At 59.1% G+C, this 25,093-nt stretch overlaps 1 protein-coding gene across 2 annotated transcripts in view; it reads left to right on the top strand.

Moving 5' to 3' along the window:
- Positions 1-12,539: 12,539 nt before the first annotated feature.
- KIF3C (kinesin family member 3C) overlaps positions 12,540-25,093 on the top strand; it is a 36,155-nt gene continuing 23,601 nt past the window's right edge. The window contains exon 1 of one of the 2 annotated variants that reach the window (XM_053250461.1): positions 12,540-14,663. In XM_053250461.1, coding sequence (XP_053106436.1) covers positions 13,251-14,663 — 1,413 coding nt within the window. In that variant the 5' untranslated portion in view covers positions 12,540-13,250. The remainder of the gene's footprint in view (positions 14,664-25,093) is intronic. The other variant, XM_053250471.1, reaches the window with a different exon arrangement.

Here is a 25,093-nt window from a genome sequence, read left to right on the forward strand (position 1 = left end):
GCCCAGGGACCTGGAGAGCCACTTCAGCTCGGGGCGTAGGGTTAAAGCCCTGGCCCCTCTTCTGCCTGCGCAGGAGATCCAGGGAACTGCAGGCTGCACACAGCTGGTGCAGGTCAGAGCAGGGAAGGAGGAGGTTCACGCTCACTTCCTCACAGAAGGGGCCTCCGCCCCCCCCCCGCCCCCCCATCAATGTCACTATAACTGAGCGGATGAGTTCAAAGAACCCGAGAGTCCCATCTCCGGAGGGGCCCCCAGCACCACCCCTCCCTATTTCCTTCATTATCTCCCTCACTCCGAGGGGCCACCGGGGAGGGGGTGAACACGGCCCCCCCCCAGCGATGCCCCTGGCCAGCCACAACCCAGTATAATGATGATGCTACCCGCTGGCACCTGGGTCACAACAGACACCCTCTCAGAAGAGGCATCCCCTTTTCAGCCAGGAGGGGGAGCCTCTTCCCAGAGGGCACAGCTACTCTCCACACCCAGGGCTGTTAGAGCGGGTGCCATAAACTGTGATAAATAAAAACATGAATGCAATGCAGCTTTATACATACCTTAATAAATATAATATAAATCTATTAAAAATCTGCTAGCTGATTTATTGGAGGCACCTTTTTACACTTTACACCTTTTTACACTTGCTTAAAAGTAAGGTCCGTGTGTGTGTGTGGGGGGGTACTTCCAAGCGGGCAACCCAGATGATCAGGGGCCTGGAGCACCTTCCTTATCAGGCTAGGCTACAGCATCTGGGGCTCTTTACTTTGGAAAAGAGGCGACTAAGGGGAGACAGGATCGAGGTGTATACAGTTATGCATGGAGTGGGGAGGGTGGGCAGAGAGGAATTCCTCCCTCTCTCACATCACTAGAATCAGGGGTCACCCCACGAAACTGAAGGCCAGGAAATTTAGGACTAACAAAAGAAGTACTTTTTTCACACCACATATAATTAATCTATTGACTTCTCTGCCACGGGATGTGGTGATGGCCACTAGCTTGGATGGCTTTAAAAGGAGGACAAGATCTACCAATGGCAACTAGTCTGGTGGCTATAGGCCTCGGAGGCAAGATGCCTCTGAATCCCAGTGGCAGGGGAGCAACAGCAGGAGGGAGGGCATGCGCGCAGCTCTTGCCTGTGGGCTTCTCAGAGGCATCTGGTGGGCCACTGTGGGAAACAGGAGGCAAGACTAGTTAGCCCTTGGGCCTGACCCAGCAGCAGGGCTGTGCTTAGGTTCAGATATGTAGGCATAGGCATGAAGGACCAAACTCTCCCTCACAACGTTTTAGTTTTGACTGAGGGCAGCCATTGCTGGAGGGGTGGGGTGGGGTGGGGTGGGTGCTGCCCATGTGTTCAGAGAAGCCACAGTGGCAGCTGGGGGCCTGTTGATCTGTCAGGACTGGGGGCTGAAACGGAGGGCCAGAGAGTTGCTGCACAGCCGCCCCGTGTCTCAGACGCCTGCTCTGCAGCAGCATGGCCAGGGCCCAGGCAGGCGCCTCATCTGTGGGCAGCTCTGCTCAGCCTGCCGCCGGGCTGCCCGCGGGGTCCTCTTGGAGCAGCCGCGCCAGGGCCAGGAAGGCTCCCTTCTGGGGCGCGGACTGGGCCTCAGCAACAAGGCCTCCTCCTGGGCCTAGTGATGGGGGGTGGGGGGTGGTCCCAGGTGGCGGGGATGCCATCCAGAGGCTCTGCGATGGGCCAGCGTGGTGGTCTGACTCAGCATGCGCCAACTCCACTTAGAAGAAAAACCAAGCCCACCCCCCCACCCACCCCCCACACACACAAGCAAGCAAGGAAGCAAGCAAGCTCTGCTCTGGAACTGGTTTGATCAGAGGATGGTGACCTCTAGTGATGAACAGCTTGGGCTCCTGGGAAGATGATCTCGAGGACCGAGACCCAGGACGGCATGCACAGTCCCGTTTTCCTTTCTCTTCGGGTGCAGGCGATGCTGTGGTCTTCCTCCCCCTCCTCCCCCCCCCGCCCCCCGTTATGTGGGTTCCTTTCTTTCTACTCTACCACCTTGGTCTGTGTGAGGTTAGGCTGGCTGGCCTTTCTTATGTAAGTCAGTCACTGTTGATGCTAGATGGCATCGTGGCTCCCCCATCCTAGAGGAGGAGATGATCACACACTTCCCACCTCATGGCAGATTGATGGGGAGGGGGTAGGACTGATCCCTCCCACCCCGCTTCCCTCCCCGCTCCCCTGAGAAGTGTGTGCATGTGAAACCAGCATGGAAAGCGGAGGCAAGCTGCTAGGAGCGGAAGGCGGAAGGCAGGCTTTGAGAGACAGCCTGGGATCAGGAGCAGGAGCCAAGGCAGAGGACTGTCGCCACGTCTCAGGAGGCAGGATCTGGCCTCTCTGGCCCCTCCTGCTGCCGCCTTCTGGGAATGATCTCCTGCCTCCATCCCATGCTCAGCCTGTGTGTTTGTGTAAACCGGGGCTGTACAAGTCATGGGAACGTAGGCAGCTGCCATGTACTGAGTCAGACCATCGGTCCATCTCGCTCACTATTGTCTACACAGACTGGCAACTCCAATGCCCTGGTGAGCCAGAACCAACCACAACTTGGAGCACAGGAGCCAAAGGCGACTTTTAGCACATTACTACATTAAAATGAAAAATGTTAGTTACTTGTGGATCTCTTCCCCCATCATGGGACCCACCTTTTTAACTAAGGAGAGTGGCCAGAAAGTAGGGCCTGTCCCTGCTCAGTCAGTGGGCCCCCTGGAGTGCATGCCAGCCCCACATGCTAAGCCCTCTCCTCCCCCTAAATCTCCCTTACTTTCAGGCTCCACTCCTAAGCATGCTTCAGTGGGACTTAGCCTTACTGGGTACACCATGCAATGTATTTCTGAGTAAATATACGTAGGATGGTGCTGTAAGGCAGTTTCCAGTTCCCGTATTGTTAAATACTATATTTATATTCTGCTTTTCAACAAAAGTTTCCAGAGCAGTTGAGAGAGAGAGAGAGAGAGAGAGAGAGAGAGAGAGAGAGAGGGAGGGAGATGGTTCCCTGCCCCAAAGGGCTCGCAATCCAAAAAGAAACCTAAGATAGACACCTGCAACAGCCACTGGAGGGATGCTGTGCTGGGGCCGGAGAGGGCCAGGTGCTCTCCCCCAGCTCAATAAAAAGAGAATCGCCACTTTTAAAAGGTGCCTCTTTGCCCAGTTAGCAGGATATTCCTACCTGGGGGTCAGTAAAATTGTCCCTGTGGGCCAGATCCGGCCCCCGGGCCTTATGTTGCGCAGGCTTGGTCTAAACAACAGACATACTGCCAAGGCACACTGTCAGTCTGCAATGAGTCTCCCTCCAAAGGGACCTGAGACCTCCGGGCACGTCTCAACCCCCCAGGGGAAGTGGGACAGCTGTGGCATCACGGTCCGTTTGCACTACGGAGGCCCTTCCCGGGACAAAGGGCAGTGTGTGTGTGTGTGTGTGTGTGTGTGTGTGTGTGTGTGTGTACGTGCACGCAAGGTTTTTGATGTCCGCTCAGTTCACGTTAGACCCGCCCCGGTTGAACCAGGAAGGCCCCACGCTGAATACACAGGGTGTGCACACACTGCTTTGCTGGTGCCGCCCAGCGCAAAACTCACTCTGCTGCGCACAGAGGAGAAAAGCTGAGAGGGGACCGTGGCGGCCGCTCTGGAGGGGCGTCGGTTGCACCAGCCCCAGACGCAGCCCTGACTGGGCACTGGCCTCTGGCCCCGCTCCCTCTGAGGCGGCCAAGGCTGCTCCTGCAGCTGAAGGCTGGCCAGTGAGGGAGCAGCAGAGGGAGCTGGGCGTGGGCGGCGGCGTCCGGAGAAAGAGGCAGCCCCCAGCAGGAGTCCCAGAGCCAGGAGACTGCCAGCTTGCTGAAGCTAAGCAGGCCTTGGTGTGGTCAGGACCTGGATGGGAGACCCACACGTGCAACCTTTGGGGGTGGGGTCGTGAGTGGCAGAACAGCTGCTCGGCATGCAGAAGGTCCCACGTTCAGGCCTTGGCAGCATCTCCAGGTAGGGCGGAGAAAGACTCCTGCCTGCCACCTTGGAGAAAATGCTGCCAGTCAGGGTAGACAATACCGAGCTAGATATGGACCAAGGGTCTGACTCGGTAGAAGGGGGCGCCCTGTTTCCCCAGGGCCGCTGCTGAGGCCGTGTTGCTGCAGGGGGTGCCGAGGAGTTGCACAGAGGCCCTGCCCCCCCCCAGCTCCAGTGCCTGAGTCAGGGAGGGGAGGCGTTCACAAGGACCCTGGCCCTCCTTGGGCTAGGCTCCTCTCCCGGAGACCCGGCCTCCACTGCTAGCCTCCCCTGCCTCCTCCTCAGCACCGCTCCACTCGGAAGAGCAGTCCGGGCTATATCAGCAGCCTGGGCTCTCCCAGGCCCCCTCCAGCCCTTGGGGCTGCCCCCATCCCGCCTCTGCTGCTGTCGCTGGTGCTTCCCAAGCTGGCCTTCCTGGCTGGCCCGTCCCCACAGCCCGCCTCTCCTTCCCAGCCCACCAGGCCAGACAGGCGCACGGCAACCATGGAACATGGGGGGCGGGGGGCGGGGGGCGGCTGTCCTCAGGCTGCCGCCACCGCTGCCCTGACAACAACAACAAATATTTATATACCACTTTTCAACAAAAGTTTCCAAAGCTGTTTACACCGAGAATGAATGAATGAATGAAGTGGCTCCCTGTCCCCAAAGGGCTCACAATCTTAAAAGAAGCATAAGACAGACACCAGCAAAAGCCCCCGGAGGGATGCTGTGCTGGGGGTGGAGAGGGCCAGTTGCTCTCCCCCTGTTAAATGTAAGAGAATCACCACTTTTAAAAAGGTGCCTCTTTGCCCAGTTAGACCACCTCCAGGGGCTGCCAAAGGCTTCCCACTCCCTCCCTCTGGGGCCACCAGACTCATCTGTCTGCTCCCCAACCCTGCCTGTGGCCACTAGCAGGAGAGGCGGCTGTGTGGGTGGCCCCTCAGCTGCTCCTTGGCTCAAAAGCTGGCTGGGTGCTCCCTTCTCTGCCTCACTTGGAGCAGAGCAAGAACGGGCCCAGACAGCGCTAGAACGAAGGGCCAAATGCGAGCCGCAGGGGCCCATCTCCACTATGGTGGCTACGTCCCCTGTGCATGATGTCACATGCAGGGGCGTGGCTGGCACACATGCACAAGACAAGCAAAGGGGAGAAGGGCACCGCCGGCAGGAGCTTGCCCGGCAGCCTCCGGTGAGCCCCCTACGCCCCTGAGGCCAGGCAGGAATCCGCCCCCCCCTCCACTCCTCTTTGCTTCATCAGGGCCCTGAGCCCTGGCATACATACATACATTTTATTTATTTATTTGGTGCATTTATATACCACCCTAAACAAAAAGTCCCTGGGTGGTTCACAATATAAAAACCATCAAAACATTAACAAAATAATTTAAAATACAATCAAACCTGAAACTTTGGAACTATAAACTAGAAGCCTGACTCAACAGGTATGTTTTTAGTTCTTTCTTAAACATGTTCAGAGAAAGGGCAACTCTCATTCCGTTAGGAAGCATGTTCCAGAGCCCAACAAGGCAACTCTAGAAAAGGCCTGGTTTTGAGTCACCACCAATGGAGCCGGTGGCAACCTCCACCCGACCTCCCCAGATGATCTTGAGAGGCGGCAGGGTTGATGAAGAAGAAGGCGCTCTCTTAAATACCTTGGACCCAAACCGTTTAGGACTTTGGAGGTCATGACCAGCATTTTGTATTTCACTCAGAAACTTATTGGCTGCCAGTGTAGGTCTTTTACAATGGGCGTAATTTCTCTCTTCCTCCTGGAGATCAACCTGGCAGCTACATTCTGTAGTAACTGCAGTTTCCGAACTGTGTACAAAGGCAGCCCAATGTAGGTGCATTGCAGTAGTCAAGCCTGGCTGTTATCAGCATATGCACCACCAGCATATGCACCACATGACGTCTCATGGTGCCTTGTGACACCACAGACCTTCTCACACCTTTGCCACCAACACTTGTGTCTGCCTGTGGCCACATTGCCGATCTCCGGTTCCCAGCCTGGCTCCCTGATTCTGATGCCTGGCTTTGGCTCCGTCTCTGGGCTTGCTTCTTGGTCCTCCTGGTTTCTGGTTTGGCTGCTCAGCTCCGGCCCTCCTTGGCCTCAGTCCCAGCTTCTGGCTGGCTTCGTTCTTGAGCCTGGCTCCCAGCTTGCTCCCTGGTGCTGGCCCAACTGCTTGGCCCCGAGACCCAAGGCCTCCTGCCTGGTCCTGACACACCTGGCTTCCACTCTGGAATGATCCCGCTTTGCTTCCTGATCATGCCCTGGTTGGACTTCTGGATCCTTGCTGGGCCTCTGGCCTCTCCTTCTGTGGCAGCACACGGCCCAGCCCTGAGATGAACCCTCTCCCCCTGCCCTCCACTCTCCTGGTCTGAATTTCCCCCAGACCCCAAGTAAAAGCCTGTAGTTCAGAGAGGAAAAAAGACACAGAGGAGAGGATGAAACACACACACACACCCCCGTGGGGAAGGGGCACTGTTCCATTTGAACTGGCAGATCCTGTTCTCCGCCCTTGCCCCCCCCCCCGCCCTCTTAGCAAAATGAAACACCCTGGGGCGGGGATCCAGTCCTGGGTGCCCAGCCACACCAAGTCCTTCATTTCTCTGGCTGAGCCCCAGTTCCTGTGTCAAGGGCACCCTCCTCCTCCGTCCTCCTGTCTTTCCCATCCCTCTCCACCATTCCGCCTTTTACCCAGCTTGTGTGCATGCCTGAGCTGCCACAGCTTAAGTAGCCACTAGACCAGCCTGCCTTTCCTCCCAAAGCCCCCCCGCCCTCCCCTCTCCTCTTTTTCTTTCTCTCCATCATCTCATCCTCCTTTCCTCCCAGCAGGCTTGAAGCTCCGGCTTTGTCAGGGATGCCTCTCTCTCCTTTTCTGCCAGGGCACTGATGCTTTAGCGAAGCCCTCGTGATTCTTCCTTTGTGCAGTTATGACAGTCTGGCCTCTTCTATTTCACATGCTCAGCAAAAACTTTAAACCAAGTCCTCACTGTGCAGCATTTTATTTTCTGGTCTCGGAGTCTTTATTTCAAGCCCCTTCTCTTTATTTCTCTGCCATCATCAATTTGTCATGGGGTGGCTGACAAATAAAGTTTGATTATTTATTTATTATTATTATTATTATTGTTACTATCATCCCCAACCACAATATTGTGGCTGGGGATGATGGGAGTTGTAGTCCAACAGCTGGAGAGCCTCAAGTTGCCCCCCCCCCCACTTTCAAGACAAACAGACCCTTATTGTTTCATCTGATTCTGGCCGCTGGAATTTTGTGCACTGAGTATTGGGAATGAAAAGCAAGTCCCGGAATTAAGGGAGTAGCTGGTATTTCAGACTGGGGGATCTGGTTGTCGTGAGCAAGCAGACATGGTCCATTTGGGCTAACCAGAATGGAAGTATGTTAATCTCTTTGTTTGTAATTCTGCACAGCTTTGGCTGATTTGTGGGTTATGAGCAGGGATGCAACTTGACATTTATACTCATGGGGCAGGGGGGAGGAGTTGTGCTCCATCTTGGCCAATATCCAGCACAGCACAGCCTGAGGGGTGCTGACCCACCCACTGCCCACTACTAAGCCCTCACGGCGCAAAACGGGTGCAGAGATTTCAAGCCGTGCACCTGCTGCACACACATCACGGCCTTTCCTCTCATTTGTCCCCATCGTCTCCCTTTTCCCAGTCATTTTAGTCCTCATCCTTCCTGCCTGGCACCAAACAAACCTCCGTCTGTCTCCCGTCTCCTTCTGCGTCATTTAACTTAACAGCATTGGTCAGGTTACCTAGCTACAGAACTGGGGGATGGGGGGGAGAGAACAACAACAACACCGTACTATTAAGCATTGTAGCGAGCAACTTTTAATGGGCCCTGTGAGATGGAGTCATTATTACTCCCATTTCTCAGGAAAACCGAGGTTGAGAAAGCCCCAATTTGCCAAGGTCACCCAATATGTCTTTGGCAGGAGAACCTGGTCATGGATTCCTCCTCACCTTGCATCCCAATCCAGCCGCCAGCCCCTGGACCACACAGGCTCTCTCCACCCTATTCAGTCAAAATCTCTCGCCCTACCCCATGGGTGAAACCCCTTTTCTTTTTCACACCCAGCTTCTCCTCCCTGCGGCAGTAACACCCCCCCCATACACACCTTCTATACACACACACCTTCTATACACACACACACACACACACGGGCTGGCTGGGCCCTCCCCCTCCACAGCACGGAAACTGTTCTGCTAAAATTAGGCTCTGCACAGCCAGCAAAGAGCATCTGTTAAAAGCATCTTTGGAAGGCATCTGAAGGCTGGCCTGAAGCCACCAAAGTGACAGGATGAGACCCAGAGCAGAGCTGTTGGAGTCACTTGCTGATGCTTCCGGAAGATGATGGGTGTGTGTGTGTGTGTGTGTGTGTGTGTGTGTGTGCACACGTGCTGCCAGAGCTCTACAGAATGGCAGGCCATGCCGAGGAGGAGACGGGAGCAGCAGCAGACGGCGGGGAGACCAGCCTCCCGGATACTCAGACCTCCCGAGTCCCATCATCCCTCTGAAGCACCCTGGCCACGCCCGTGTGCTTTTGCTGCATCCAGTGGCCCCTCCCGCAAAAAACTTGATCCCAACTTTACCAGGTTCCCAGGCGACTGATGGCAACCGGCAACTGACCCGCCTTGCCACAGGCCAGGCATCAGCAGGCCCCTTTCAAAGATGGGGCAAGTGGGGCTGAGGGGGAGAGTGGCTCGCTCTGGCCACTGAAGGGGGGGCATCCATAAGAGAGACTCCTAAACCGGAATCAGCACAAGTGGTCTGTCCGGACCCTCATCTGGAGCCCCTGAACAGGGAGGGGGATTTGTTCTATTTGCCCAGGATGGCCATTGACGGGAAGAATGTTGTGCTGGGGCTGGAGAGGGCCAGTGACTAGCACTTGAGCCAGCTGGGGAGGGGGTCGGTGCCCAGAGTGCTTTTGGACACAGACTGCACAACTGGATATGGAGAAGAGGTGAGAGCGTGGCAGGAGGGTGCTCTGCTCGCCTGCTTTCATGGCCTGCAGTGTGAGGCCTGACTCCCTTGTGTGATCCCTGGCTTGTTTGTGACTCCGTGTTCCTTGCTTGCACCTTTTGGCTTCTGGCTCCTGATCTGGCTCCTGGGTGACTTTGGGGGTGGAACATGTGGCCAGGTGGCTCACCCCTTGTGTTCCTGGGAGCCTGGGCTGTGGACTGGCGGTGTCGGCCACTTCCAAGAAACACTCGGCGATTACTCAAATGAGTTTGATCAGCTAATAAATACATATATTTATTATATATTTACTGTACATATATTTACTATTTTTATATAGTACATATATTTACTGCATATATGTGTAAACTGCCCAGAGACGCAAGTTTTGGGCGGTATAGAAATATTTTAAATAAATACATACATAAATATTACTGTCATAATAATTTTGAAACCAACTTTGTTTTGGGACAGCTGTGTTTTTATGTGCAGCTCTACCAGATGAATGGCCAGCCTGCAGGCAGTTGCGTCTCCTTTGGCACCCCCCGCCCCCAGATTGCTGGTCAGGGAGGAGCCATGGCAGGTGGCCGTTCCCTCCGGAGGACCTCCTGGGGCTCAGGCTTGCTCTGTGCAGTGCCTGGATGGATGCCCTGAGTGGGCCAGCCCCCTTGAGGAGCCATCACTCGCCGTCTGCAGGCCCTGCTCCTTGCTGCCATCACCAGGCCCTTCTTAGCACTCCCACATTACACCCGCCTGGCTGAGGCTGGCTGCTGGGCTGAAGCAGGCGGGGGGCTGGCAAAGGGCCTTGCAGGTGGATTAAACGCCTTGTGGCTCAACGCCAAGTCTCGGGCTCCCCGCCGGCTTCCTCCGAAGCGGAGATGCTAATTCATCCATCCATTGGGGGCATCTTTGTGTTTTACTTTGCTCGTGGCTTTCCCTCTCGGGCTCTCCTCCAGAACCAGCGCACGGCAGCGGGGCCGCTGATGGCTGCCAGGAGGAGGCCTGGAGGCTGATGGGCAAGCTCCAACCCACTTGACTGGGGTCCAGGGAGCGGTTAGGTCTGCTGGGAAACATGGATTCCAACACACTCCCTTGCCTGGACACGAAGCAGAGGCAGGAATCATTGGGAGCCGGAGTGGGGTGTGTGTGTGTGTGTTTGGGCCCCTTTCAACTTGAACTACAGTGTAAGTTACAACTCGGACGGCTTCTCCTCTGCTTAGCGAGATAACCACGGTTAGCCAAACTGGGCCTGCCGTGACTGTGTTTTCTGGAGGGAGAAGCGGCGTTAGCCAGTAAAAACAGGGCTTCACACATGAGCACAATCGGGTGGTCATCGCTTGCGTGATTTTCATGGCCGATACCTGCTGGAGAATGGCAAGCTAGCCAATCACTGACGGCTGTTCATGTTTTGGTTGATGTCCCCAACACGGGACTGTGTGCAACCCTCTCCTGAACCCTCTCCCCTCGGAGGAGACCCTGGTTTGCCAACAGACTGGAGGGAAGGACTAACCTGCTGCCTGAGCTGGCCTCAGGCAGGGCATCGCCCCAGTTCTCTGCCCCCACTGGTCACAGACCCCGCTGCCATGCTTCTGAATGGCATTGTGCGTGGATGCAGATGGCCGGTAGCAGAAGGGAACAAACCCCACATTAGCACTGGCGTGGCCCACAGTGGCAGTGCAAGAACAGTTGGCTGTGGGGCTACTACTATTACAAATATTGATATACCAATTTTCAACAAAAGTTTCCAAATCAGTCTACAGAGAGAGAAAGAAAGATGGTCCCTGTCCCTCAAGGGCTCACAATCTAAAAAGAAACATAAGACAGACACCACCAGCAGCCACTGGAGAGATGCTGTGCTGGGGCTGGATCACGCCCAGAGTCAATGTAGTTGACTCTGCAGTTGAGGATGATGGGAGTTGTAGTCGAAGCTAGAGCACCTCAGCTTGGACACCCCTACATCAATTTATTCCTCTCGAAGTTGGAACTGACCCATGCAGGGCAGGATTCCTCTGCTGATCCAAGTATTTAGGATTGTCCAAAGGAAAGCAATGTGTGTGTGTGTGTGAGAGAGAGAGAGAGAGAGAGAATGCTGGCAGGGCAGACATGGGTTAAAGCCATGGGTTAGGGGTACATAGGAACACAGGAAGCTGCCATAGACTGAGTCAGACCACTGGTCTATCTTGCGCTCAGCATTGTCTTCACAGACTGGCAGCAGCTTCTCCAAGGTTGCAGGCAGGAATCTCTCTCAGCCCTACCTCGGAGATGCCGCCAGGGAGGGAACTTGGAACTTTTTTGCTCTTCCCAGAGCTGCTCCATCCCCTGAGGGGGAATTTCTTCCAGTGCTCACACTTCTGGGCTCCCATTCATATGCAACCAGGGTGGACCCTGCTTCGCTAAGGGGACAAGTCCTGCTTGCTACCACAAGACCAGCTCTCCTCAAACTGGGATCTCCAGATAGGAGTACGGCAGATATTTATATACCAGAAGTCCTTGGACCACAACTCCCATCATCGCGAGCAGCAGTGGCTGCTGCTGCTGGTCGGATGGGAGTGGTTGCCCAGCCCCACCTGAGTCTGAGCCCCCCTCCCAGGCCAGGGTTAAGGTAAGGGATGCCGCTGGGGAGGGCCCAAGTCACCTGCGCCTGCCCCATCCAGCAGCGTGGGCGGGAGGCGCCTCGGCTGCCCTCGAACCGGAGCCCTGCCAGCAGCGGGGGGGGGGGCGTCTCTGTTCAGGAGCCTGCCTGCCCAGCCCGGGCTCTTTGGCTGCCGTGGCGCCCTCGCCCCCTCGGCAAGGGCTGCTGACTCAGCGGGGACTAAGCCCGCCGGGCTCAACTGTGCCTGGCAAAGCTGCCTGCAGGGCCCTGCTGCGGCGGCGGCGGCTGCGGCCAGCCACTCCCCGCGGCCCCCAGTGTTTGGGCTCGCGCCCCGCTCGGGGGATGCGCACTCCGCCCCTTCTTCTGGGGCCCACAGGCCCCACATTCCTGTTCTGGAGCCGTCACCGGGCAGCATAGCCCCAGGCGCCCCCCCGGCCACCCTGCAGCGCGGCCCCCAATCCCTGGCGGGGGTCTCCGCCGCCGGCGCCGAAAAGAGCCCCGGGGCGCATTCTCCCCGCAGGCACCCGCGCAGGAGCCCCGGCCCGTTCACCTCCCCGCGCCGGGGCCCAGAGGCGGCTGCCCTCCTCTGAGCGGGCGGGCGGGCGGGCGGGGGAGGCGAAAGCCGCCCGTTGCTGCGCCACCTCCGGCCTCTTCCGCAGAGCCCCTCCACAGCAGCGTCCCCCGCCCGAGCGAGCCACAGCCGGGGCTGGATCCGGGGCGGGGGACGGCACCCAGCGAAGCAGGGGCGGCCGCTGCACCCTCCCCCGGTGCTGCTGTTGCTGCCCATTCTGGCCGCCGCAGCTCCTGCCTCCCCGCCGCGAACGCATCCTCGCCAAGGCAGCCGCCGCCGGCAGACCAAGCGCCCGGCCGCCCTCCGCTCCGCAACGCCTCCGTCGGGCACGCGGACAGGCGGGCGCGCGCGACACTCCCCCGCCCCCCGCCAGCTGCAACAAAGGCAGGACTACGTGCCCCAGCATGCTTTGCGCGCAGCAGCGGGCGGGGCGGCGGCGAGGCGAAGCGGGGCTGCTGGGCAGGGTCTGGGGCTGCGAGGGAGCCCGCTTGTGTGTGCGCGCAGCAGCCTCCTCCTCCTCGGGCGCTCGCGCTGCTGCCTTGCTCGCTCCTCCCTCGCGTCCTCCTCTCGCATCCCCGCCGGCGGCGGGCAGCAGCTGCCGCTGAGCGGCAATGAATGAGCATCTCGGCGCACAGCCGGGGCTGGCCGGCCGCACCTGGCCCCGCCGCAGCCCGGAGGAGGAGGAGGAGGACGAGAGCGACGCCGAGCGCCTGCCGGAGGAGCCCCGGCTCCACGCCTAGGCGGGCGGCGCGCCTCACCTGGACCCGCGCTGGGAGCCCCGACTCGGCAGCCGCCCCTTCCTTCCTTCCCACTCACCCCCCCCCCGCCCTGCTGCCCGGCGGGATGAGCCAGGATGGGTGGTCGGCTCCGCGCCAGGGCAGGATCACGCCTTTGCTGCTGCCGCCGCCGCCAACGGCTCGCGCCTAGCTGCCTCCATTGCGCCGCCCCGCCGAGGGACCGCTAGCCGCCGCCGCCGCCGCATCGCCTCCTGTCAGCCCCGCGGCTGCCTGCCTGGGAAGAAGGAGGGACCCCCGCCCATGCCCGCCGGAGCGGCCGCCGCCCGGGAGCCCTGACAGCCGGAGGGAGGGCGCGTGGCGGGGGGCGGGCCGCCGCGATGGCGAGCCGGGCCAAGAGCAGCGAGGCGCTGAAGGTGGTGGTCCGCTGCCGGCCCATGAGCAGGAAGGAGGAAGCCGCCGGCTACGAGAGGCTGGTGGCCATGGACGTGAAGCTGGGCCAGGTGACCATCCGCAACCCCAAGGCCTCGCCCGGGGAGCTGGCCAAGACGTTCACCTTCGACGCCGTGTACGACGCCAGCTCCAAGCAGGCCGACCTGTACGACGAGACGGCGCGGCCGCTGGTCGACTCGGTGCTGCAGGGCTTCAACGGCACCCTCTTTGCCTACGGCCAGACCGGCACGGGGAAGACCTACACGATGCAAGGCGCCTGGGCCGACCCGGAGCGGCGAGGGGTCATCCCCAACTCCTTCGAGCACATCTTCACCCACATCTCCCGCTCGCAGAACCAGCAGTACTTGGTCCGGGCCTCCTACCTGGAGATCTACCAAGAGGAGATCCGGGACCTCCTGGCCAAGGACCAGAGCAAGAAGATGGAGCTGAAGGAGAACCCCGAGACGGGGGTCTACATCAAGGACCTCTCCTCCTTTGTGACCAAAAACGTCAAGGAGATTGAGCACGTCATGAACCTGGGGAACCAGACCCGCTCGGTGGGCAGCACCAACATGAACGAGTACAGCTCCCGCTCGCACACCATCTTCGTCATCACCGTGGAGTGCAGCGAGAGGGGCCCAGACGGGGAAGACCACATCCGGGTGGGAAAGCTCAACCTGGTGGACTTGGCCGGGAGCGAGCGGCAGAGCAAGATGGGGGCCCAAGGGGAGAGGCCGAAGGAGGCCTCCAAGATCAACCTCTCCCTCTCCGCCCTGGGCAACGTGATCTCGGCCCTGGTGGATGGCAAGAGCACCCACGTCCCCTACCGGGACTCCAAGCTCACGCGCCTCCTGCAGGACTCCCTGGGCGGCAATGCCAAGACCATCATGGTGGCCACTCTGGGCCCGGCCTCCCACAGCTACGACGAGAGCCTCTCCACCCTCCGGTTCGCCAACAGGGCCAAAAACATCAAGAACAAGCCCCGGGTCAACGAGGACCCCAAGGATACCCTCTTGCGGGAGTTCCAGGAGGAGATCACGCGCTTGAAGGCCCAGCTGGAGAAACGGGGGATGCTCAGCAAGAAGCGGCGGAGGAACAGCCGGAGGAAGAAGGCGCTGGACGGGGAGGGGACCCCCGAGGCCGAGGAGATGGAGGACAACGAGGACGGGGGCCTGGAGAAGAACATGAAGAACTACCTGCAGGAGCAGAAGGAGAGGCTGGAGGAGGAGAAGGCCGCCATCCAGGACGACCACAGCCTGGTGAGCGAGGAGAAGCAGAAGCTCTTGGAGGAGAAGCAGAAGATGATTGAGGAGCTACGGAAGGAGCAGGAGGCCACCGAACTTCTGGCCACCAAGTACAAGGTAAGCCTCTTCCGCCTGGCCACTTCCAGGGCACTCAGGCTGTGCCCAGCACCTGGCATGCACACTCTCTGGTGCGTCCCCACAGCAGCCCTAGGAGGGCCTGATGTCCCCATTGCGCAGGTGGGGGACTGAGGCGGGGGTTAGGGGGGGCTGGAGTGGCCTCCTGAACATGGCCCGGGGTGTCCACAGACCCACACCCACCGCCGGGCCCTTCAACGAGCCTCAGCTGGGCTTGGGTCTCCCTTTCCCAGCCCACATGGGTGAGGCTGGGGTCCTGACCCCCTCGCTTCTGAGCGCTGAGCTCTGCAGGGCAGGGAGTTAGAAGCAAGCGCTAGTCTCCAATAACAAATGCTCGGTGGAAGGATGCGGCTGTGTGTGTGTGTGTGTGGCCAGCGCTGTGTCTGCTGGGGCTGGTGGCCGCGGGTCCTCTGCCTCTGTTTCTCTGCTGTCATGTGTCAGATTCCTTTGCATGAGCTGTCAGGCTGAGGCTGAGCCGTGGGGCAGCAGAGCACAGGAGGGGGGCTTGGGTGTTCAGCGGGCCGCCGGGGGTGGGGCGGCTTGGGCAGCGCTCCCAGTGCACAGCAGAAGCAGCAAAAGAAAGCAAATGTCACATCCATCACTCTGTGGAGGTGACCTCCTGCGTGCACATTGGCCGGTGGAGCCGGGAGGCTGGCCAATTGGATCCGGCAGTTCCGATGGGGTTTCCTTTTGTCTCTGCAAGTGGGTGTTGACAAGAGGGGGGCTGCTGGCTTCTCCCGCCCCCTGCCAGCCTCCGGGAGGCTTCTTCGAGCCCCTCCCTAGATGGCTGCCTTAGCCCCCTGGATGCCCTGTGCCCAGAGGGCTGGGGGCCCCTTTGCTGAGACCCGGCAGCTGCTGCTGCTTAGCTGGCTAGTGGCTGTGGGGAGGATGCTGGGTATGGTGGGCTGCCCTCCCCCCCCCTCGCCTGCCGAGTGAGCTGGAAGCACTGAGGGTTGTGCTTCCATCCTGTGCTGGTGCAGGGTGTGGCCCATGCCTCGAAGGTCCTCTGCCCCAGACTGGGCCCTGAGCCTGCTCCGAGAAGTGGGGGGGGGGCTGGCATCCACCACCACCGACTGCCAGGAGCCACTTGTCCTAATGAGCCGGGGGGGGGGGCAAAGGAGGCAGCCGGGGTTGCTCCTCTCTCTCTCTCTCTCCCCCTCCCGCCCCTCCGGAGATCTCGGCTGCCTGTAGCCTGGCCGTTCCTCAGCTAGAACTGTCTGATTCCACCCAGCTTGACCTGACAAATGGCAACTCTGCAGGCAGCACCATTCTTGGGCGGGGCAGGAGAGAGAAGAGCCCCTTGATCTGCTGCGGGGAAGCAGAGGCAGCTGCGCCCCCTTTGGCACCCCCTGGCTTGTTAGGAGGATGAGCCGCGACCGCTGAGGGCCCCGATCAGCAAGGCAGAGCACAGGCACAAGCCCCTCGCCATGGAGGGGGCCTCTGTGCTGTCACCTCCGGGTGGCCCAAGCCCCACGGTCAGGGGAGGCGGAGGAGATGGAAGGTGCAGTGGTAGCAAGTGTCAGGTCATGCACATTGGGACGAAAAACCCCAAATTCAAGTCTACGCTGATGGGATCTGAGCTGTTGGTGACGGACCAGGAGAGGGATCTTGGGGTTGTGGTGGACAGCTCGTTGAAAGCATCGACTCAATGTGCGGCAGCTGTGAAAGAGGCCAATTCCATGCTAGGGATCATTAGGAAGGGGATTGAAAATAAAACGGCTCATATTATAATGCCCTTTATACAAAACTGTGGTGCGACCACACTTGGAGTACTGCGTACAGTTCTGGTCACCACATCTTAAAAAGGACATTGTTTAACTGGAGAAGGTACAGAAGAGGGCAACCAAGATGTTCAGGGGCCTAGAGCACCTTTCTTATGAGACAAGCCTACAGCACCTGGGGCTTTTTAGTTTAGTAAAAAGACGACTGCGGGGAGACATGATAGAGGTCTATAAAATCATGCATGGTGCGTTGAAAGTGGAGAGAGATAAATATTTCTCCCTCTTGCATAGCAGGGGTCATGCCATGAAACTGATGACCAAGAAATCTAGGACCAACCAACGGAAATACTTTTTCACATAGCGCATAATTAACCTATGGAATTCTCTGCCACAGGATGTGGTGACAGCCACCAGCTTTAAGAAGGGCTTCGACAAATTCATGGAGGACAGATCTATTAATGGCTACTAGTCTGATGGCTGTGGGCCACCTCCAGGCTCAGAAGCAAGATGCCTCTCAATGCCAGTTGCAGGGGAGCAACAACAGAAGCAGGAGAGGCGGCATGCACAGACCTCTTGCCTGTGGGGCTTCCTAGAGGCATCTGGTGGGCCACTGTGTGAAACAGGATGCTGGTCGAGATGGGCCTCCTTGAGGGGCCTGATCCGGCTGGGCTCTTCTTATGTTCTTAAAGAACCCAGGAGGTTGCCTTCTAGCTGCCACTCCTGGAGCACCTCAGCTCCTCCCGTGGACCCCCCTCCTCTCCCAGGAGTGCAGTTCAGACAACCCCACTCCTCTCTAAGACCCTCATCCCCATGTGAAGGCAGCTCCTGGCCCCCAATCAGCCAATAAACCGGAGGGGGGGACCTGAGTTCAGGATGATGCTCACTGGGTGACCCCTCTCTCTCTCAGCTGGGCCTTCCTTACAGGGCTGTTGTGAGGATAAACTATGTGAGTAAGTAGAGCATTGCATCCTACCCTGTTGGATGGAGAGCAGGACAGGAACGAAGGGGATGAAGAAAGGAGGCCCCTCCCTTGATCCCAGATCCCTGCAGTGGCTGTTGCTGGTGTCTGCCTTATTATTATTATTATTATTATTATTATTACATATTATTACATTTATATCCCGCTCTTCCTCCAAGGAGCCCAGAGCAGTGTACTACATACTTAGGTTTCTCCTCACAACAACCCTGTGAAGTAGGTTAGGCTGAGAGAGACGTGACTGGCCCAGAGTCACCCAGCTAGTATCATGGCTGAATGGGGATTTGAACTCGGGTCTCCCTGGTCCTAGTCCAGCACTCTAACCACTACACCACACTGGCTCTCTTTAGATTTTCTCTGTAAACCTCTTTAAGACCTTCTCTTGAAAAGCGGTAGATACATATTAGCAGCAGCAGTAGCAGATGGGCAGGGTTGCTTTGGGCTACTCACTGGCAAGGGGGGATTACTCTTCACATGCCCAGAGGTGCCCTGTGCTAGCTTATTACTCTGCTAGTCCCTTGGAGTCCTGGGGCTGCGTGGGGGGAAAGGAGGATCCTGGGTGGCCCCTGGATGGGGGCGGTGGGGGGGGTGGACAAAGACATTGCCTTTGCCCAAACCCTCCCTAGGGGGGAGGGCCTCGCACCCAGGGCAGCATGCGGGGGGGGGGCACGCCTTGCCAGTGGAGAAGGGCTCAGGTTCAGGGCTGCTCCTCTCTCCAGTGGCCCTGGGGGGCAGCTCTTGAGGACCCTGGGGGGGGGGCTCCCTTTCTTGCTCTTTCCAGCAGGGCTCCTCGGAGAGGAGAGCTGGTCTTGTGGTAGCAAGCATGACTAAGCAGGGTCTGCCCTGGTTGCATCTGAATGGGAGACCAGAAGTGTGAGCACTGCACAATATTCCCCTCGGGATGAAAGAGCAGAAGGTTCCAAGCTCCCTCCCTGGCAGCATCTCCAGGACAGGGCTGAGAGACATTCCTGCCTGCAACCTTGGAGAAGCCACTGCCAGTCTGTGGAGACAATACTGAGCTAGATGGACCAAGGGTCTGACTCAGTATATGGCAGCTTCCTCTGTTCCTAACTTGGGCCCCCGAGTGTTGTTGGACCAGAGGGCCTGCCATCCCCGGCTCCCATCTTATTTCTTGCTTTCTTTATATTTATATTCTGCTCTTCCTCCAGTGAGCCCAGAGAGCTCCTTGTACATGGTTATTTTTATCCTCACAACAACCCTGTGAGGTAGATTAGGCTGGGAATTAAGTTACTGGCCCAGAGTCACCCAGTGAGTTCCATGGTTGAATGGGGATTTGAACTCAGGTCTCCCTGGTCCTAGTCCAGCGCGCTAACCACTACACTACACTACACTGGCCAAAGGCCACTGGAGCTGGGGATGATGGGAGTTGCAGTCCAACATCTGGGAACCCAAGTTGGAGAAGCCCGAGGGTAAAGTCTTTCCCGCCTCCCAAATTTCACCTAGAGTTATTCTCCGGCCTCCTGCATTCCTCCCTCCTCCTCCTCCTGAGAGTCGGTCTGGAGTCCTTCCTCTTAACTCTTAGGGCGCTGGAGGCTAGCTGTGATGCTTAGTGCGAGGGGAAACCCCTTTGCACATGCTCAGAGGCACGCTCAGGCTTGTTATGATCATGACTGGGTCCGTTGCAGGGCTGAGGCCTGATCTGGGAAGCAGGAGCCTGGCTCAGAGGCAGCCTGCCCCAGAGAGGCTCTGCCAGGGTGGGGCTGACCCACTCCAAGCGGGGGCTGCAGCCCCCAGCTGGCCTCTGGCTGTTGAGGAGGGCAAGGGGGGGTCGGAGCAGGGGCCGCATGAATGGCCTTCTCTGTCCGGCACAGCCGCCCTCTCCGTGAGCAGAGAGAAGGCCGTTAGCCGGCTGCCCGGATGGTGAAGCCGGGCCTTGTCTCCTGGGGGAGAGAAGAGGGGCGCCTGCACGCACTCTCGGACGCGCAGCACACCCCAGGACTGGCCTGTTGTCCTCATGAGCCGGGTGGGGGCACCCAAAGAGGCCGTGGGGGCCGCACTCCTTTCTCTCTTCCCGCTCCGTCCGTCCGAGAGCCGCGCTGCTACCTGCAGGCTGGTTACGCGCCACAGCTCTACCTGACGAATGGCCAGCCTGCAGGCAGCACAGCTCTTGGGGGAGCAGAAAGAGGAGCAACCCCCCACCCCCGGCTCAGCAGGACACACAGGCAGGTTGATCTTTCCAACATTCGGCCCCAAGGAGGGAGAAACCTCAGGAGCGCCTGAGCGGGAAAGGCCCCTCAGGAGGGAGTCCTGGCAATCCCTGCGAACTGGGCAAAGAGGCACCTTGTTAACGTGGCGCTTCTCTTGACTGAGCAGGGGGAGAGGAACTGGTCCCCTCCACCCCCAGCACAGGACCCCTCCAGGGACTGTTGCTGCGACTGTGAGCCCTTTGGGGCAGGCATCCATCTTATTGATTGGTGGTTTCTCCGTGTGAAGCGCCCTGAGCCATTTTTGGAAGGGCGGTATAGAAATCGAATGGATGGATGGATGAAGTCTGTGGCCCTACTCCGAGCCCAGAGGGGGGCCAGGCCAACTGGCTCTTCTTCCTGCCCCAGGCTCCCCCCCTCTCTGGGGGGAGTGTGAGCTCCCCTCCCCTTCCCCTTGTGATCCACTTGTGGAACTCTCTGCCACAGGATGTGGTGACAGCTGACAACCTGGATGGCTTTAAGAGGGGTTTGGATGACTTCATGGAGGAGAGGTCTATCAACGGCTACTAGTCAGAGGGCTACAGGCCCCCTCCAGCCTCAAAGGCAGGATCCCTTGAGTCCCAGTTGCAGGGGAGCAACAGCAGGAGAGAGGGCATGCCCTCAGCTCCTGCCTGTGGCTTCCAGCGGCATCTGGTGGGCCACTGTGTGAAACAGGATGCTGGACTAGATGGGCTTCCTTGGGCCTGATCCAGCAGGGCTCTTCTTCTGTTCTTCTGTTCTTGTTGTCTTTGAAGGTTAGTTGGCCTCCAACTGTGGCTGGGTACAGGATGAAGGGGGAGAAACAGCGGCAAGGGAGACCCGACAGCGGCTTGCCCCGTCCTTTGCCTCTCCCCCGCACCAAGAAAGGGCCTGGGCAGCCGCCTTCTACCGAGTCAGACCCTCGGTCCCTCTTGCTCAGTCCCGCCTACCCAGGCTGGCAGCAGCTTCTCCCAGGCTGCAGGCAAGCGTTTCTCCCAGCCCTCTCTTGGAGATGCTGCCGCCAGGGAGGGAGCTTGGAGCCTCCTGCATGCATGCAATGCATACAAGCCCAGAGGGCCACTGACTGGCAGCACATGGGGTGAAAGGACACAGCTTGCCAGGGGCCCTGGGAGGTTCCCTCCCCCGCCTCTCCCCTGGTTTCTGACCCGGGAGGAGGCAGAGCTGCCTCTGCTGCTGCCCCCCTCACTGCCGCCCCGTGGGAAGCAGAGGCAGCAGGCGGCATGCCCGGCTGGGGGCTCTAGGCGGGGGGGGCTGTCCTGGCAGGAGGAGTGGGCAGGCTTGCCTTTGGACCCCCTGGACCCCCCCCCCGGGCAGTGGCCAGCTGCAAGTTGCAGGGCTCTGTGGTTGGGCGGCGGCGGCCCTGAGACATGGGGCGGCCCCACGGAGCTCCTGGGGTGCTCAGAGCCCAAGTTCCAGGAGTGCTGTGTGGACATTGCCTGGAGGCCAGCCGGGCCGGTGGGGTGCCGCGGCTTGCTGAACGGCCTTGTTGGGCTGCCTTGAGCTGCCTTATGCCCAGGGAGGCCGGTGCCTCAGCGAGCCCAAGCCTGTTGGCCGTCCCGGGCAGCTGTTTTCTAGGGGGGTGGGCTTGCCAGAATCCAGGCCGCTGCCTCGCTGAAGGGCAGGATCCGTTCGGATGCCTCATGCAAGGGCCTGCTCCTTCTCTGGGGAGTGCTTGTAGGGAGGACCCCCGCAGCCCATCACGTGGGGCCGGCCTTCCAGCTTGGATGCCATCTTTCCCCTGCAGAGCTGGATCCAGGCCGAGGAGCGTCCTTTCTGAGCAGCAGTCCTCGTTCACACGCTTGCAAAGGCAGGCTGACCTAATTTTGAGGGCAGCAACGGGAGTGCAAGTTCTCCGCCTGGGAAGAGTAACTGGAGCTCTGGCCAGCCTGGGCTTCCTCCTCCGGGAACGTGTGAGAAGGCAGCAGGGCGGGGTGGGGGGGGGAGGTGGCCGGGAAGCGTTCTGCCTGAACTCCCCACTGGCGCACCCCCCCGTCTGCAAGAGCTGGGCTGCTGCAGCAGAAGCCGAGTGAAAACACAGGCGGTGGCAGGCAGTGCCCAGCCCTCCGCTGCTGCCGGCGAATCTCCCCGGTTTCACTGCTGTCTTTCCAGGGCTGCATCGAAGAGCTTTGTGGCCCGTTCTGGCTGCAAAGTGGGGAGTGGCGGAACAAAGTGCCCAGCGAGGGGGGGCTTGCCGAGCTCCCAAAGAGCCGTCAAACCGGAACGGCGGCAGAATAAACTTTGGGAAATGAGGAGGGTCGAAGCAAGTTTGCATTTCCTTCTGCCTTTTTTGGCACGCCCGGCTGCAGCGCGTCAGTTTTCAGCAGTGTGGTGTAGACAGAGCCCTGAGCAAGAGAGAGTCCGCTTGCCAGCTTCCGGGCGGCTGGAAGGTCAGGGGAGGCCCTGCCCCACCACTCTCGGGGGAGTCTGTCAGGGCAGGCAGGGGTCTGTGTCCTTGAAGGAGCTGACCCCAAACCCAGGCGTGGCCGTGGGCCAGGATGCCAAGGGGCAAGCAACCAGGACCAAACCAGAGCAAGAGGAAACACGGCAGGCGAATTTGCCTTGGAAAGGTGGCCAGCTGAAGCGGGGGGGGCTGGCTTGAGCCAGGGCAGCACAGCGAGAGAGGGGCCCTCGGGAAGGCAGGGCTGGAGGCAGAGAGCCCCCCCCCCCCGGGTCTGTCAACAACAGAGATCAGCGAGTGGAGCATCTCCGGAGGGAAATGGTGATGGGAGGCCCCGTTGCTGGGCAACCGATTCCGCTGAGCTTCGCGGGGAATTTTCTTCTCCTGGCAGAGGGAGGAAAGATGCAGAAGCCCTCCACCCTCTGGGGGCATCCGGACTGCACCTGACCGTTGGGATAGATTTACTGCCCCACATGGAAGCATCATGGAGATCCCCGCCCCCGCTCTTGGAATGCCAGAAATCGGAGCTCGGTGGTGGTCTCTCTTGCGCCCCTCACTCTGGGACTTGTTCCCTTCGGGTCTCCTTCTCTTTCCCTCCCTTTATTTCAAAGCACAAAAGCCAGGTGCGTTTGCTTTGAGCTGTATACACGGCACTATATAAATATTTGTCACCCTCCGCCGGTACTCCCGTATTAGAGAAGCCACTGCTGGTTTTGCCTTGGTGGAGTGTTCACACGCCCACCGCCCACCGTTTCTGCAGTGTAGGGTGATTGCCAAGTGGTTTCGCCGCATTTTGTGAATTTCCCTGGAAGAGGTGTCTCTAGGGGCCCTTGCTTGCTCCACCTCTCCATGCACAGGGATTCCGCACTCCATGGTAGAAGCTGCAGGAAGGGACCCTCCCTCTGGCGCTCAGGTGTGGGGCTCTAGACCTGCGACCCCCTCAGGAACCCTGCCTGGTCAGGGCTCTCCGCTGTATAACCCAGGGCCGGGCTGCGCAGAGAGGAGTCGAAGTGTGCCTCAGTGGGTCACCGGGGGAGCAGGGAGTCGGTTTGGCCCCTTCTGCCGTGGTGCCTGTCAATCGTGGCTCGTCCTGATGAGTCAGGGGGGCACCAAAGGGGGCAGCTGGGGCTGTACCTCTCCCCCTGCCCCGCACCGTCTGGGAGCTGTGCTGCCTGCCGACTGGCTGTTCACCAGACTCGACCTGATGAATCGCCAGCCTGCAGGAAGAGAGAGAGGAGCCACCAGAGCTGCTGCTGCTGGGAAGTAAAGGCAACTGCGCCTCCTCCGGCACACACTCCTTGGCTCATTAGGGCGAGCCACTGCGGCCACCTGTTCTCCCCTCTGCGTAGGGGGCAGCGGTGGAAGGAGGCAGGATGGCTGCTCAGCCACTGACCCAAGCTGGCCTCTTCCGCACAGGCGGGAGACCTGACGCCTGCTTCACACCATCGTCCGCATCTGGGTTTAATGTGGGTTACCCCCATGAGTGTGGCAGCGGTGTGAACCCAGGCCAAGAGATGCCCCCCTTGGCCTGGCTTCACCCAGTTGCACTCATGTCAGTAACCGGCATTAAACCCAGGTTCACACGATGGTGTGAAGCAGGCCAACATGGCCTTGGGCACAGGCACGCTCAAGCAACAGTGCATGCGTGACATTCTTGCAGTCACGAAGCCTTCCCTGCGCATTCCAGCCCCCAGCTGCAAGGCAGAGCAAGAGGCGGGGCCTGCACGTGGCAGAGGCCTGAGGCTCAAGAGAGGGGCTCTTGAGGGCCCAAGAGCAGCAGCAGCAGCAGCAGCCGGGAGATCTGCTCTCCTGACCAGCCAGGGCCAAAGGCCTGGCACCTGGACTGTCTGTTTTGTCTGGTGGTTTATTGGGAACAGTGATGCCTAGTGGTCCCTCTCGTTTTTTCCATCTGTGTGCAGAATGAGTTCTGTTCTGAGCGGCAGGATCAAGGCACTGTGTGCTTCGATGCATTCAGAGTGGGACCCTTCCAGATTCAACCTGAGCGGGATCTAAAATTGACGGAGTGGACAACAAAAAACTTGTGAGCGCAGGCAGGTGTGCACGCCTTAGAGGGAACCCTGGTGATGCCCATCCTAGCTTCATCCTCAGATAGCAACCGGGATCCGGGTGCGGAGGTCGGCTGCAGATGAGGCTGCCGTCTCTTTCTGAAGCTATTCCTGGAGATACACACACACACTCTGCCAGGTATCAGGCCATTACAACCTGCAGGACTGCTTTCAAGGCTCACCTGGAGAGGGATGCTGACCCCTGGAGACGCAGGCCAGTCCTGGAGGGTGGACAATCTCAGCTGCAGAGGTTGGGAGCCAGGCTGGATCCAGCAGCCTGGAGCCCCTGAACCCGGGCCCCCAGAGACCATTTAAGAACACAAGAACAGCCCTGCTGGGTCAGGCCCAAGGAGGCCTCTAGTCCAGCATCCTGCTTCACACAGTGGCCCACCAGATGCCCCGGAGAAGCCCACGGGCAGGAGCTGAGAGCATGCAAAAAACTTTCTTTTGTTGGTCCTGAATTTCTTGGCAGTTTCATGGGGGCGACCCATGGTTCTAGCACCTGACTGGGGGGCAAGACGGGTTGGAGTGGCAAACTGAGGTGGCTCCCAGGTGGCAATCCAGACTTGGGCAGTCCCAGGTCTCATGGAGCTGAGCATGAAGCCCCAAATGACGTTTGCCTTCTTCAGAGGCCATGCCAAGTTATTTCCTTGGCATCTGAGATGGTCCTGCGACCTCAGACATCGGCCTTGGCCCCCGAGCCATCCCTCCTTCCCTGAGGGCCGTTCTCTGCCCCCCACCCCAGCTCCCTCCTGCTTCCTTTTCCTTTTGCGGGCTGCAGCCTGCCCTCCCTGGCTCTGGGGAGTTGATGGCCCAGGAAGTGAGATCTCAAGGAACCTCGGCTGCAAGGAATTCCCTCCAGCTCTTGATTTGCTTGCCACAGCGCAGAGATAATGATTCGTTTAAGCCTGGGGTCACTGATGGCTGTGGCAGTAATTTCCCATCATGTAGTCAGTGTGAGATGCAGACGGGCTGATAGAACCTGAGGCCTGGCGCTGGGGAGCTCTCAGGTGCGGCCAGAGTGGCCAGAGAGGCTGTTATGCCTGG

The sequence above is a fragment of the Hemicordylus capensis genome, chromosome 1, assembly GCF_027244095.1.
Source record: "Hemicordylus capensis ecotype Gifberg chromosome 1, rHemCap1.1.pri, whole genome shotgun sequence".
Taxonomy (NCBI): Eukaryota; Metazoa; Chordata; class Lepidosauria; order Squamata; family Cordylidae; genus Hemicordylus; species Hemicordylus capensis.